Source organism: Pelodiscus sinensis, chromosome 16 (assembly GCF_049634645.1).
Source record: "Pelodiscus sinensis isolate JC-2024 chromosome 16, ASM4963464v1, whole genome shotgun sequence".
NCBI classification, from domain to species: Eukaryota; Metazoa; Chordata; order Testudines; family Trionychidae; genus Pelodiscus; species Pelodiscus sinensis.
The window spans coordinates 12,670,292-12,686,122 of record NC_134726.1 but is presented as its reverse complement, the minus strand read 5'-3'; the positions used below and the strand labels follow the sequence as shown (position 1 = coordinate 12,686,122).

General features: G+C 48.0%; 1 protein-coding gene across 1 annotated transcript in view; it reads left to right on the top strand.

Moving 5' to 3' along the window:
- The window catches only part of GRIN2A (glutamate ionotropic receptor NMDA type subunit 2A), a 523,774-nt gene that overhangs the window by 267,277 nt on the left and 240,666 nt on the right, over window positions 1-15,831 (top strand). Inside the window, exon 5 of the mRNA XM_075899286.1 lies at window positions 3,583-4,175. Coding sequence (XP_075755401.1) covers window positions 3,583-4,175 — 593 coding nt within the window. The remainder of the gene's footprint in view (window positions 1-3,582; window positions 4,176-15,831) is intronic.

Genomic DNA, 15,831 nt, shown 5'->3' with positions numbered 1-15,831 from the left:
AAGTGTATACGTACTGTGGCAGGGTTAGTCTCTCTCCTGAGTCCCCGACCACTGTTCTGTCCACTGTCCCAGACTTTGAGGGCTGCAGCAGCACCCTCGCCTGCAGTTTTTGACCCTGGGCCTTCCTGGCCCTTAGCATAAAGCATGTTGTATGGGGCTGAAGCCCTGGGCCAGTCACGGCTGACCAGAAAGCCCCCTTTTTTGCCCTGAAGGGTGGGGGTAAGGGAGCCCTCCAACACCTCCTGCTCAACTCCTCACCTCCCCCTGTAGCCTTTAGCAGGGATGGTGGTTCCTTCTGCTCCTCTACTCTGAGTCTCCTTTACACTGGGTTGTTTTCCTCCTCTCCATGCTCCTTCTCTCCCCCTTTTCCTCTCCCTCAGGGAGGGTTTGGTGGCAGCCCCAACCAGCTTCAGCTGGCCCTTAATTGATTTGAATCCACCCTTTCTCAGCTGCCCCTAATTAGCCAGGATTGTTGCTGTTCCCTCTGCTAGAGCAGCCTTTCTCCCCTTCCCCCAAGTCCTTTAACCTGCTCTGTCACAGTACCCAAAGTCATTAGTGATAATAAAGGCTATCACTTTTCTAACAGTAGTGTTAGAAGCCTTTTACAGCTGATGCCTGTAATTCTTTAAATACATATATTAGCATGAAAGTCTATGCACAATATCATGCGCCTGAAAATGAAATAAACATGTGTTTTCATCACTGGGAATAAAGTACAATTATATCAATGGTGGCATATGCTTTGGTAATCTAGTAATCTTAATTTGTACACGTTTAGAATATAAAAGCCAATTAGAAATTTAGAAAATGACTTGTTCGTGTATGATATATTGGAAGCCTATAAAGAGTTTATTATAAAGTGCACACAAATATCACGGTATAAGTGGATGTCTACCATTTTTCTTAGATGAAATAAACATAATAGGCTGATATACAAATTAAGTATGCAGTTGTATCCACCAGAACAATACACATAAATGAAATTTATACAATGCAAGACCATCTTTCAAATTTACTGCCATTTAACTAATTTCATTAGAACTGGAACCTGTGGCTAGACACTCCGGGTATGCCTACACTACAGCACTAATTCGAACTAACGCATCTAGACCTAAAAACTAGTTCGAATTAGCATTTTGCTAATTCGAACTAGCATGTCCACATTGAGTGGACCCTGAACCGGGGTTAAGGGTGGCCGGAAGCAATGCCGGCAGGGCATCAGATTAGGACTTAGAGCGTGGAGCTGCTGTCTCAGGCTAGCCGAGGGCTGTGCTTAAAGGGACCCGACCCCCACCCTGGACAGTTCTCAGGGGTTCCCTGCTCACTTGTCTAACTCGATGAGGGACAGCAAAGCAGTCCTGGCTTGGAGTGCCCTGAGAGCCCACACTCGGCACATCACAGCACTCGGCCATCAGCCCGGCTGCACTTGCCGCAGGCTGCCATCCGGGGAGGGGTGTCAATCAGGGGACTGCAGGAGAGCTTCCACCCCGAGGAGCCCACAGAGCCAGCCCAGTCCTCCCCATCGGGGGCTCGTACACCATTACTCCCTCACCTCCTTCCACTTACCCCTCCCTAGCCCCCCTTCCTGATGTACAAAATAAAGGACACGTGTGGTCAAAAATAGAAACTCTCTTTATTTAACTAAACTCGGGAAGACTGGAAAAAGGAGGTGGGAGAGGGGAAGAGAGAGGGTGGGAGAGGGGAGGGCAACTAAAATGATCAGGGGTTTGGAACAGGTCCCATATGAAGAGAGGCTAAAGAGACTGGGACTTCTCAGCTTAGAAAAGAGGAGATGGAGGGGGGATATGATAGAGGTCTATAAAAGCACGAGTGGTGTGGAGAGGGTGCATAAAGAAAAGTTCTTCATTAGTTCCCATAATAGAAGGACTAGAGGACACCAAATGAAATGAATGGGTAGCAGGCTTCAAACTAATAACAGAAAGTTGTTCTTCACAAAGCAAAGAGTCAACCTGTTGAACTCCTTGCTGCAGGAGGCTGTGAAGGCTAGAACTAGAACAGAGTTTAAAGAGAAGTGAGATAAAGTCATGGAGGTTGGGTCCATGGAGTGCTATTAGCCAGGGGGTAGAAATGGTGTCCCTGGCCTCTGTTTGTGGACGGCTGGAGAAGGATGGCACGAGACAAATGGCTTGGTCATTGTCTTTGGTCCATCCCCTCCAGGGTCCCTAGTGTTGGCCGTTGTCGGCAGACAGGCTACTGGGCTAGATGGACCTTTAGTCTGACCCAGTACGGCCATTCTGAGCTCAGGGCTCAGGGTCGGGGGTCTTAGTGGACCCCCTTGATTTTCATGCACACCTGCTCCTGGGTGGCCACGCTGGCAGCTATCCTGCCCTAGACGGCCACTTTCCTGTGCCTAGTGCGGAGGTCGTGGATGAGGTCCACGATGTCTGCACTAGACCAGGCGGGCACCCGCCTCTTGCGGACCTGGGCAGGCTCCCGGGAACCGTCAGCCTGGTCCCGGGAAGAGGTGGAGGGCTGGGTGGCAGCAGGTGGCTGGCTTGAGCTGTGCCAGGTGCAGGGTCTGCTGGCTGGGTGCTGGCAGGCTTGCACCTGGCACGGGCACCGTAGCCAGCCCGTGCCCCTTTAAGGGCTCCGGGGCTGGGAGGGGGGCAGACGAGTTTCCCTGGTGGTGCCCAGAGTGGCCACCAGGGCAAGCTGGGGAGTGCTAGCCTCCCACTACTTCGAATTAAGTGGCTACACAGCCCTTAATTCGAACTAGTTAATTCGAACTAGGCGTTAGTCCTCGTGGAATGAGGTTTACCAAGTTCGAATTAAGCGCTCTGCTAGTTTGAATTAAGTTCAAACTAGAGGTTCGCCTGTGTAGCGCCTATCAAAGTTAATTCAAACTAATGGCTGTTAGTTCGAATTAACTTTGTAGTGTAGACATACCCTCCTAGATTATCATAATTATAAATCAATAGTAGTTGTTTTATTATAGCACATAATATTATTCTAATCTGAAATGAAAAGTGTGACCTGACTGTAACGTGATGAGTGGTAAACATCAATTATGTGAGTGGGTTCAATTTTTAGAGGAGCTGACAGCAGTCACTGACATAAACTAAATTTGTGGTAACTCACCATCTTTGTGAATCAGGCCTGTGTGTAAAGTATTGTTTCATATATAAACTGCATACTCAATAAAGTTGCTCCCCTTTTGTTTAATAATCCATGTCAACAATCCAGTAGAGTACATTGCTTCACAGTAAGATCTGGTAAATGTTCTTTGATATGGTGGGAGTTAATTCATTTGAATAATGTAGAGAGCTATATGGTTTATCTGTAACTATTTGTTTGACTTCATTTACCTTTAAGTGCTTAGAGAGATTTCCCAAGTTGATAACTATGTGATCATGTTGTTTTTCCTAAAGATTTAATCATAGTAATTACTGTCAGTTGGTGTTCCTGCCTACAAAAAAACAGCATCATCCACCTGGTTGTGTTATGTATAAAATATATTAAAAAATTGTTTTAACTTCACACACTCACAGAAGACACAGACGTTCTCCTCTTTGAACATCACTCCAATTATAGTAACCTTTTGTTGTCTTTTGTATATTCTAGGATTTGATGTCTACATTCTTCCAGTTTGGGGCTTCTGTCCAGCAGGAAGCCATTGTCATGCTCAAAGTGATGCAGGATTATGACTGGCATGTCTTTTCCCTGGTGACCAGCACATTTCCTGGATATCGGGACTTTATAAGTTTCATCAAGACCACAGTGGAAAACAGTTTTGTGGGCTGGGACATGAAGAATGTGATCACACTAGATACTGCCATTGGGGATGCCAAAACCCAGATTCAGTTGAAGAAAATTCATTCATCTGTTATCCTGCTTTACTGTTCCAAGGATGAAGCTGTTTACATTTTGGATGAAGCCCATTCCCTAGGCCTTACAGGTTATGATTTCTTCTGGATAGTCCCCAGCCTGGTTAGTGGCAACACAGAAATCACTCCCAAGGAATTTCCTTCGGGGCTAATTTCAGCATCCTATGATGAATGGGACTATAGTTTAGAATCTCGGGTGCGGGACGGTCTTGGGATTATCAGCACAGCTGCATCAGCCATGTTGGAAAAGTATTCCTTCATTCCAGAAGCAAAAACCAGCTGCTATGGACAACTGGAGAAGAATGAACGGCCATCTCACACACTATATAGGTAAGATGTTCTTCTTTTTTCCTATACTGTAACTGGTTTTGATGCCTTTTTTTCCTCCCAGACTAGTACCAACATATTTCCCTGTAACGAAATAATACTTTTCAGTAATTCCTTAAGCCTTTTTTTAAAAAAATATATGCTGTATTTATTGTTTATCAGAGATTTCTAGGGGAATCTGCTGAAATGTTTGGTATGTTGTTACCTGTACTTTTCTATGCATGGAAATGATGTCATCCTCCTTGAGGTACAAACTACCACCTCATTGGATCTGATACCTTCAGAAATTTGGTTTTAGCATAGTGGGTTGGTGGGACATTAAATATCCATTTTGTCTTTAATTATTTCCCAATATCATCATGTAAGGGTAAAATTATCAAAATTCTATGAAGGCCTTGACTTTTTGAGGAATCTAATCAGTTAATACTTTGCACATCTTTTTACTCTGTATTAAAATGGTAATGATGCAGGAAATTATAAAAGTCTAGGCTTATCTCAGTAACTAGTAACAGACAGGAACAGAAGTCTGTTACTATTGTAGTGTATTGCTACCTCTGCTTATAAGTATTTTACCTTGGAAAAAGCCTATGTAAAAAGTCATCAATATTAACATGGAAGTAGTAGCACAATATTAACTGGTGACTGTTTGTTTAGTTTCAATAAACACACATGATATCTATCCTCTCTAGTCTTCTGTTAGGGTACAGGTTGAATCTCTGAAATCCGGGACTTTCTGGTCCAGCAGGATGTTATTGGACCAAAGAGTCCTGGAGGTGGAAGTGGGAGCCAGCAGAGATAACGTGGGCTAGGGAGCCCCAGCTGGGCTAGCAGTGGCTGGACCAAGCTCCTGCCCTGGCAAAGGAACCCTTGGCATGATCTGGACCAAATGGCCGGAGTACATGTGGAGTATTGCATCCAGCTCTGGGCCCCCCACTACAGAAAGGATGTGGACGCATTGGAGAGGTCCAGAGAAGGGCAACCAAAATGATTAGGGGGCTGGAGCACATGACCTATGATGAGAGGCTGAGGCATTTGGGCTTAGTTAGTCTGCAGAAGCGACGAGTGAGGGGGGATTTGATAGTAGCCTTCAACTTCCTGAAGGGAGGGTTCCAAAGAGGATGGAGAAAGGCTGTTCTCAGTAGTGATGGATGGCAGAACAAGGAGCAATGGTCTCAAGTTGCAGTGGGTGAGGTCTAGGTTGGACATTAGGAAAAACTATTTCACCAGGAGGGTGGTGAATCACTGGAATGGGTTACCTAGGGAGGTGGTGCAATCTCCATCACTAGAGATTTTTAAGTCCTGGCTTGACAAAGTCCTGGCTGGGTTGATTTAGTTGGGATTGGTCCTGCTTTGGGCAGGGGGCTGAACTCGATGACCTCCTGAGGTCTCTTCCAGCTCTATGATTCTATAATGATCCCAGCCCCAGCTTGGGACTCCAGCTGCAGTGGGGCTTCTGATCGCAGGCGGTCCTGTTGGGGATCTCCAGCTGGGGATCTCTACCCCCTGCCCTGCATGGCAGCAGGGCTGGAAGCAGCCGGGTGGCTCCGGTTTGAAACCTCAGGACACCTCTGATGGCAATGGGGCCAGATTGGGCAGCCCCGGACACAGAACCCGTGGCTGAAGAGGGGTTAGCTGAGGTGGGCCACCCCTTCTGAGGAACCCCAAGAGTTCCCAGTGGCGGCGGGACCAGTGTAGAGTCAGAAGCAGCTGATTGAAATCTGCTCCCAGTAGCATTTATTGCCATTCTAGTGAGGCAAGTTTTGTCTTATCTCAGTTTCTGCTACCCATCCATGTCTCATTGGCCAGAGGGGCCTTTCATGTCCTTTGGTCCCGGGGGGACTAATCTAGAGAGATCGGATTCACATGTCACAGGGGGAGCTAATCCAGACCAATGGGGATTCACTGGGTCAGAGTTTGCTCCCTCGGCACCCATCACTAGTCCAGAGGGGTGTTTGTTGACCATTTGTTCTAAATTTTTATGTAGTTTGGCTCTTTGGTTTGAAAAATTTGCCGACCCCTGCCTCTGATCCAATGTCAATTACAATTAATGGGATTTCTTCCACTTGCTTCATTAGTTGCAGAATCAGGCAACTCACAAGACAATATTACAAATAAGCAGCATGGATTTAAGAAGAACAAATCTTCACCGGAAAACTTGATTTCCCTTTTGTAAAATTACTATAAAACTACTATTGTCAAAGTAAATGAGCCTACTTATGTGAAAAGGTGTTCACCAACACAACAGACAGCATAACCAGACCTTTAGATTTCAGTAAAGCATTTACTGCTCCCTCCCAAAAATATTACCTTAAAATTAATTCAAATTGACTTGGCTATAACCACGGGATGGGAAATTATTCTAAACAATCATAAGCAATGAATGGCACTAAACTGAACTGAGAGATATGTTGAATGGAGTACAGGCAGTCCCCGAGTTACGTGGATCCGACTTATGTCGGATCCCTACATACGAACGGGGCTTTTCTCGCCATGGAGGACGCGCCGCGGTCCCTCCGCCCACATCCTCCGCAGCGAGAAAAGCTGCGCCCCCCAGCAGACCAGGGAGACGTGGAGCAAAGCCTCGGAGGACGCGGGCAGCAGGACCGTGGCACGTTTTGGTGGTCCCGCCACCCGCGTCTCCCTGGTTTGCTGGGGGGCGCAGCTAGTGCGCACCCCCCACAGCAGACCAGGCTTTTCTCACCACGGAGGACGCGGGCAAGAAAAGCCTGGTCTGCTGGGGGAGGGGGCACACTAGCTGCCCCCCCCCCCAGCAGACCAGGCTTTTCTCGCCAACGCCTGGGGTAGAGCAGCTGGGGCGCTGCCGGGTTGGTGCCTGCAGCGCCGAGGTGCGGCGCTGCGGGGACCTACCTGGCAGTGCCCCAGCTGCTCTGTCCCAGGCGTCCAGATTCAGCCGCTGTTGAAACTGATAAGCGGCTGATTCCAGGAACCCCAGGGCAGAGCAGCTCTGCCTCAGGCTTCCTGTAGTCAGCTGCTGGTCAGTTTCAACAGCAGCTGAATCTAGACGCCAGTCCGACTTACATACAAATTCAACTTAAGAACAAACCTACAGTCCCTATCTTGCACATAACCCGGGGACTGCCTGTATTAAAGGACTGGTGATAGAGCATGATTTGGCCCAGTCTTGCAATTTACAACGTGCAAATAAACCCCTGTACCTACACATAGCAACACTGCCTGCTGAGGGGCTCTGTGAAAACACAGGGTATTTCCTTCACGTAAGTTACAGAATTGAGGCCTTAGGCCACAGTTCAGAGCAGAACTTGGAAACATTCTTTATTTCAGCCATCCTTATTCAGCAAATCACTTCAAGCTTAATTATTTGCTCACACACTGTGCTGAATGACGGTGTTATTTGTCATCTGTATTAATGACCTGAAAGAGGAAGTAAATACCATGTTGATGAAATTTGAAAATAAAACTAAATTAGGAGGACTTGTGAACACCACTGAGGGCAGAGAAATGATGCAAAGAGGCTGCAAATATGAATGGAAAATGGAATAAGATTTACCCTGGATGATAGAAAGCAACGGAGTTTGTGGAATAACACTCTAAAAGCCAGATATTCAACCAGGGATAAAAAATCCAAAGAGCAGTAATGCTCCATGATATTTAGGGAAGGTAGTGGAGAGTAAATTAGACATGAGTTTGCCTTGAGAAAAAGGGCAGTTTGATTTGGGGCTGAAGATAACACCTCATAGACCATGGGGCTGTGTCTACACTGCACCCCTTTTCCGGAAAAGGGATGCAGATTAGACAAGTCGGAATTGCAAATGAAGCTGGGGATTTAAATCTCCCCCGCTCCATTTGTATAAACATGGCTGCCGCTTTTTTCCGGCTCGGGGCTTTGCTGGAGAAAAGCGCCAGTCTAGACAGGCTCTTTCGGAAAATAAAGCCTTTTATGAAAGATCCCTTATTCCTGATTTTAAGAGGAATAAGGGATCTTCTGGAAAAGGCTTTATTTTCCGAAAGATACCGTCTAGACTGGCGCTTTTCTCCGGCAAAGCCCCGAGCCGGAAAAAAGCGGCAGCCATGTTTATACAAATGGAGCGGGGGAGATTTAAATCCCCCGCTTCATTTGCAATTCCAACTTGTCTAATCTGCATCCCTTTTCCGGAAAAGGGGTGCAGTGTAGACACAGCCTGGCGGTAATAATCCTTCAGTAAATGGCTCTGGTACAACAGCAACAATGGTATCAAATTGCGGTGGGAGAGGTCCTGGTTGGATATTAGGAAAAACTATTTCACTAGGAGGGTGGTGAAGCACTGGAATGGGTTACGTAGGGAAGCAGTGGAGTCTCCATCCCTAGAGGTGTTTAAGTCTCGGCTTGACAAAGCCCTGGCTGGGTTGATTTAATTGGGATTGGTCCTGCCTTGGGCAAGGGGCTGGACTTGATGACCTCCTGAGGTCTCTTCCAGCTCTATGGTTCTATGATTCTATGATTTAATTATGGTACCACAATACCTAAAAAGATAATGATAGTCTGAGGATGTTTAGAGAAGAGCAATAAAAAAAAAATTGAGTCTGGCAGGACCAATTAGTGAACTGAGTGACTGACTCCCGGGGTTGCTGACATGGCCACTGCCTCTTGCCTTCCCACTCTCTTGGGCTCCTCATGGCCTGGTCCTTCTTGGCCAGCTCTGCTGGTCTCCCCCAGCCAAGGCCCCGAGCTGAGGTCTCTGCCCCCACCAAGAAGCAGTTCAGACACTGAACCTCTTCAGGTCTGAGGACAGTGTAGTTCAGGGCCCAGCTTCCCGGGATACCACTCTCCAGATGGGATCAGACCCCAAAGAAGTACCGTAATTTAGCTAATTATATTCGTTATATTTGTTTTTACAAACCCTCCGTCCCCCCCAACCTCCCGTGGGGTATACTTGGGTGCGGGGTATACAGCTTTTTTTTTTACATACTGCCCGGTTCCTGTGCAGCCTCCAGCCTCCGGGCGGTGAGCACTCCCCCGCCTGGTTCCTCCGCAGCCGCAGGAAGGGACAGCAGGAGCGCTCATCCAGCTGTGCAGATGAACATGTCCTCCAGCCTCTGGCTCTGAAAGCTCCCCTGCCCGGAGGCTGGAGTCTGCGCAAGAACCGGGCAGGGGAGTGCTCACCACCCAGAGGCTGGAGGCTGCGCAGGAACTGGGCAGGGGAGTGGTTGGCTAAATCCCTCCCCACCCCCACTCCCGCACCATAAATGTTCCCGGCACAGCCTTGTATACCCCACGGGTTATACTCGTGTGCAGGGTATACAAGATTTTTTTAACTCAAAAGGAAAAAAACGCGGGGTATATTTGGGTGCAGGGTATATTCGCTAAAAGACAGTAGGTAAGCCATATTTATCAATGAAAGGGGGAATGTGCACACTGGTTGCCCCCTCCCAGGTAACAATTATTTATACTGGGTTTGAAAGAAAATAAAAAATTATTTTATTAAATAGAAGCAGTAGGATTTAAGTGTTAATAAGCGAGAACAGGCAGAGCAAAGTAGGTTACATATCAAAAGAAACAAAATGCTTGGCTACTTCTACACTGAAACCTCTGTACAAACTATTCAAACTCACCCTAAAACCTCTTTTCCAGCTACCATTCCAAACCAGGGCTGTCTCCCCCTCTTCGGCTCCTTCCTTCAGGTGCAGCCCAGCCAAAAGACCAAGGTCTTGGCTTTTCTATTCTTTTTGTTAAGGAATTGAGGCCACTCCCTGCCAACCACTGCTCAGACTTAAGGACAAAAGAGATTGTTTAACAGTTGAGAGTAACACTCTCATTCACACATTTGAAACCCACAAAGTATTCCCCACACCCTATGTCTAACTTTACACACAAAAATTATACATACATCAAAGTAAGATAAACAGAACCAGTGGATCATGGCATGAAGATTGCTGGGTTACAAGACAAGATTTTCTTAAAGCACTTTTGAGTTATGTATATTTATGTCCACAAGTCCATTTCATAAAGCATGGGGGAAGGGTGTGTCACAAATAGAATGGCCATCCTGCTTTGGGCCAAAGGTCCATCTAGACTGGTAATCTGTATTCTGGCAGTGGTAAAGCAAGGTGTCCCAAAGGGAACAAACAGAACAGTTAATCATCAAGTGATCCATTCCCTGTTGCCCATTCCCAGCTTCTGACAAACAAAGGCCAGGGACACCATTCCTGCCTTTGATGGACCTCTTCTCCATGAATTTATCTAGCTTTTTTTTAAACCAATTGAAGACCTGGCCTTCCCCACATCCTCTGGCAAGGAGTTCCACAGGTTGACTGTGTGCTGTGTGTAGAAGTACTTTCTTTTGTTTGTTTTAACCTGCTACCTATTAAGAACTTTTTTCTTCCCCTACATAAGCACAATATTGCAGCCTTTAACTTTCACACATTTCAGGAGGATGTTCCAATAAAAAGAAGGAATTAGTATTTTGGTTCTGAGAATGTAGAATTTTCTTAAAGTATTATTACCACTAAGACTTTTTGTATTAGTGGTACCAGTTGTGAGTGATTCCATAAGTCAGGTTGAGTTTTCCTTTGCACTTAAAGCAACTTCTTGTTAACTCAATTGCGGACTGCAATTTGCATATCTTTTTCTACTTTTCTTTTGAAAGAGGCTTTTCCAAAATTTGGCCAAATTCAGAAGAACCTGCTCTTTCGAGTCATCCCTTTTTGCTCATAAAAGGAGGTTTACAGGGATGGTGAAAGAACATGTCTGCTTTTCTGAATTTTTTTTCAGAAAAGTGGATGTATTTTTGGACACAGCATTGCTTTTCCGGGATACCTCCAGTATCCCAGAAAAGTGCTCCAGTCTAAACGTAGCCTAAGAGCCCAGTAAGCAGTGGAAGTGTTGTAATGCTAGTAGACAACATTGACCTCTCATCAGATCCCAAGGGTGCTGGACTAGAGAGGGTCAACTTGTATTAAAATTACCTTTATTTGTCTTCAAATCATTGGAAATGTGTTAGTGCTTTCATAAGGTTGCTTGTTTAGTACTCATATGGGAAATTTAAAAAACCATCCAGACCGTATTCTTTCTTCCCCCAATAAACACCCTATATTACGGTGATTTTTTTGGTCTGGGGATTTAAATAAAAGTCCAAATTTTTGGCTCAAGCATTTGTAAAGGAGCAAAGCTACCATTAAAATGGGTTACAAGGATGAGAGTGCAGTTCAGGGAATCACAAATCAGGGAATCAGAAATAGGACAAATTTGTGAATTGTGGGAAGTAATGTATCTTGAAAAACGGCCCACAGGAGGTATTACCTGCTGCTAAATGAAGCTCAGGAAAGAAGCAAGGGAGGAATAGGCTTTAAGACCCTTGCTTTTATCATCACTGTCAAATTCAGCTTGAAACCTAGCATTGTATTCTAAACCCTCTTCATTATACCTAGTTCGTGTGTAAATGATGCTAGGTAACATTTTTCACACTACTTTTCACATCTAGATTATAATGATTTTTAAAAGAAAATATTTTTCTTAACTGAAATTAGTGACAAAGCAAAAACTCTACATTTTTCACCTCTTGACTCCTGTGATGCACTGTCTGAAGGCATTTTATCAGTCAGGGGATGGTATGACCTGTACCTTGATTAGCATGGCAAAATGTCTGTTCTTTGCCCTCAGAGTTTTGCAAGTGCATATATAGATACAACCAGTGTGAGTGAAATCCATGCACCTACTTTATGGCTACATTGACCAGAAACTATGCTTGGATAGGTAGTGAATCTGATCCCTATTTGTGGGTCTGGATTCATGTGTGCAGCCCCTGCTTACTCCTTGCACAACATAAATGTGCAAGGCATAAAGCAGGGGTGTCAGGAATGCAAAGCCTAATACAGAGCAGTCATTCTTGTACCTGACTTCATTCACCTTCAGTGCAGAGGGCATAATACTGGTGGTGCAAAGGGCATAATACTGAAGACAACCAGTGCTTAAAACACAGTGCCTGATCCTATAAACCCTTGAGACAAGGTAGGAGAGGTAGAAACATAAAATCCTAGGGCTGGAAGAGACCTCAGGAGGTCGAGTCCAACCCCCACTAAAAAGCAGGACCAATCCACCTAAATCATCCCAGCCAGGGCTTTGTCAAGTTGGGACTTGAAAACCTCTCAGGATGGAGATTCCACCACCTTCCAGTGCTTTATCACTCTCCTAGGGAAATAGTTTTTCCTAATAGCCAACCTAGACCTCCCCCACTGCAACTTGAGGCCATTGTTCCTTGTTCTGCCATCTGTCACTACTGAGAACAGAGGGTATATCTACACTACCCTCCTAGTTCGAACTAGCGGGGTAATGTATGCATACCGCACTTGCAAATGAAGCCCGGGATTTGAATTTCCCGGGCTTCATTTGCGTAAGCGGGGAGCCGCCATTTTTAAAACCCCGCTGGTTCGAACCCCGTGCAGCGCGGCTACACGGGGCACGAACTAGGTAGTTCGAACTAGGCTTCCTAGTTCGAACTACCGTTACTCCTCGTGAAATGAGGCGTAACGGTAGTTTGAACTAGGAAGCCTAGTTCGAACTACCTAGTTCGTGCCCCGTGTAGCCGCGCTGCACGGGGTTCGAAGCAGCGGGGTTTTAAAAATGGCGGCTCCCCGCTTATGTAAATGAAGCCCGGGAAATTCAAATCCCAGGCTTGATTTGCAAGTGCGGTATGCCTACATTACCCCGCTAGTTCGAACTAGCGGGGTAGTTTAGACATACCCAGACTTTCTTCAGCCTCTCTGGAATCCCCTTCAGGCAGTTGAAAGCTACTATCAAATCCCCCCCTCACTCTTCTCTTCTGTAGACTAAATCAACAGGCCTCAACCAGTTGATTGTGAGGCATTCAGGACCCCAGCCCCTCCATTTTCCCCCCACCCCCGAGAAGCCCCACTACTTACCTCCAGCGTAGTGCCAGCTTCCCATGGGGTAGACGGAAGTCCTGCCTGCAGCTTCATGCCACTTCCGGGGGTTCCGGAAGCGCACTGGCTGCTCCCCTCCCACAGCTCCGTGGCATGCCGGGCGTGCTGCAGAAGGGGCCATTGTCCCCGGAGGAGGAGTGCGGCGGCTTCCCTGCTCTTCAGGAGGGGTGAGTCGAGCACAGGGATTTCCAATTGCAGCGGGAGCAGGGGTTAGCCCCAGGGTTTGTCCTCGGGGTAGGCACTGGTGAGGGTTTGGCCCCTGGACAGGCACCCGCGGGTGTTTGGCTGCACCGCAGGAGGGGGGTTTGACCCCGGGGCAGGCGCCCACAGGAGTTTGGTTGCACCACGGGAGGGGGGTTTGGCCACAGGGCAGGAGCCCATGGGGGTTTGGCTGCACTGAGGGAAGCACGCACCGGCCCTGGAGGAGGCACGTGCAGGCTTCCCTCTGGGTGGGGTGAGAATCCTGGGAGGAGGCAGGTGCAGGGGACTCTCTGCCCCCACTATCCCCCTGTTCCCTCTTCCTACTCCCCAGAGACAGAAACCTGTCCCCACTGGCACCTTGTCCCCTGCCGAAGCACCCACTAGCACCTTTCCCCAGTAGTATGTTCCCTGCTCCCACCAACACAGTCGGGGCCACATTAGTGAAGTTTGGGAGGGGGGGTTGAAAGAGGGTTTTTTTGCATCTCACTTGTATAGCCCCAACTGAGTTTTCTGTGGGTCAGTGACCCCTGACTCAAAACAGGTTCCCTGCCCTTCTCAGAAATAAAGACAATGCAGAAACTTTCTGTGTTTGACATAGTATTTTATTTGAAAATGAAGCCTGGCCAACAAACCCCCAATTGGGGATAAGCCCACATCTGGCCACAGCATCGTAACACTCCTGCACTGTCCTTTGCCCCATGCCCTACATCTGAGCCTATCATACACTGGAACCCCCAGCCCTGAGCCCCTCACATACCCCAACACAAATTCCTGAACCTTCACATCCAGAAGTCTGTGGCTTACTTAGTACCCTAACCCTACATCGGACCCCAACATTGCCCAGCCTGGAGCCCCCTCCCAGAGCCAGTGTTCTCTTATCCACCTCCTCCTGCATCCAGATTTCCTCCCAGAGCTTGCACCTCTCACCCTTTCCCACACCCAAATCCCTCATTCCCACCCCAGAGCCTACTAATGTGCCCAGGGATGGACTGGCCCGGTGGGATACCGGGAATTTCCCGGTGGGCCGTTGTCTGGTGGGCCGTTGTGTCCGCACACCGTTGCCCCTCACTCTGAGCAGCTCCGCGTCCGCTCTGTATGTGGCATGTAGAGCCCGACCCACTGCCTGCGCCACATAAGAACATAAGAACGGCCATACTGGGTCACACCAAAGGTCCATCTAGCCCAGTATCTTGTCTACCGACAGTGGCCAGCACCAGGTGCCCCAAAGAGGGTGGACCGAAGACAATGATCAAGCGATTTGTCTCCTACCATCCCTCTCCAGCCTCTGACAAACAGAGGCCAAGGACTCCATTTTATCCCCTAGCTAATAGCCTTTTATGGACCTAACCTCCATGAAATTATCTAGCTTCTCTTTAAACTCTGTTAGGGTATGTCTACACTAGAAAGTTAGTTCGAACTAACGGACGTTAGTTCGAACTAACTTTCCTATGCGCTACACTAGCGCTCCGCTAGTTCGAATTTGAATCGAACTAGCGGAGCGCTTAGTTCGAACTAGGTAAACCTCATTTTACAAGGACTAACGCCTAGTTCGAACTAGCTAGTTCGAACTAAGGGCTGTGTAGCCCTTTAGTTCGAACTAGTGGGAGGCTAGCCCTCCCCAGGTTTCCCTGGTGGCCACTCTGGCCAACACCAGGGAAACTCTATGCCCCCCTCCCGGCCCCGGACCCCTTAAAGGGGCACGGGCTGGCTACGGTGCCCGTGCCAGGTGCAAGCCTGCCAGCACCCAGCTAGCAGACCCTGCACCTGGCACGGCACAGAGCCACCCACCCGATGCCCCCCAGCCCACCCCCTCTTGCCGGGACCAGGCTGGCGGCTCCCGGGAGCTTGCCCTGGACCGCAAGAGGCGGGCACCTTCCTGGGCTAGTGCGGACATCGTGGACCTCGTCCACGATCTCCGCACTAGGCACAGGAAAGTGGCCGGCTAGGGCAGGAGAGCTGCCAGCCTGGCCACCCAGGACCAGGTGTGCATGAAAATCAAGGGGGTCCACTGAGACCCCCGACCCTGAGCCCTGAGCTTACAATGGCCGTCCTGGGTCAGACCAAAGGTCCATCTAGCCCAGTAGCCTGTCTGCCGACAGCGGCCAACCCTAGGGACCCTGGAGGGGATGGACCGAAGACAATGACCAAGCCATTTGTCTCGTGCCATCCCTCTCCAGCCTTCCACAAACTTTGGGCAGGGACACCACTCCTACCCTCTGGCTAATAGGACTCCATGGACCCAACCTCCATCACTTGATCTCACTTCCCTTTAAACTCTGTTCTAGTTCTAGCCTTCACAACCTCCTGCAGCAAGGAGTTCCACAGGTTAACTATTTGCCTTGTCAAGAACAACTTTCTCTTACTAGTTTGAAGCCTGCTACCCATTCCTTTCCTTTGGTGTCCTCTAGTCCTTCTTTATGGGAACTCAGGAAGAACTTTTCTGAATGCACCCTCTCCACCCAACCCCTGCTTTTAGAGACCTCTATCCTGTCCCCCCTCCGTCTCCTCTTTTCTAAGCTGAACAGTCCCAGTCTCTGTAGCCTCTCTTCATCTGGGACCT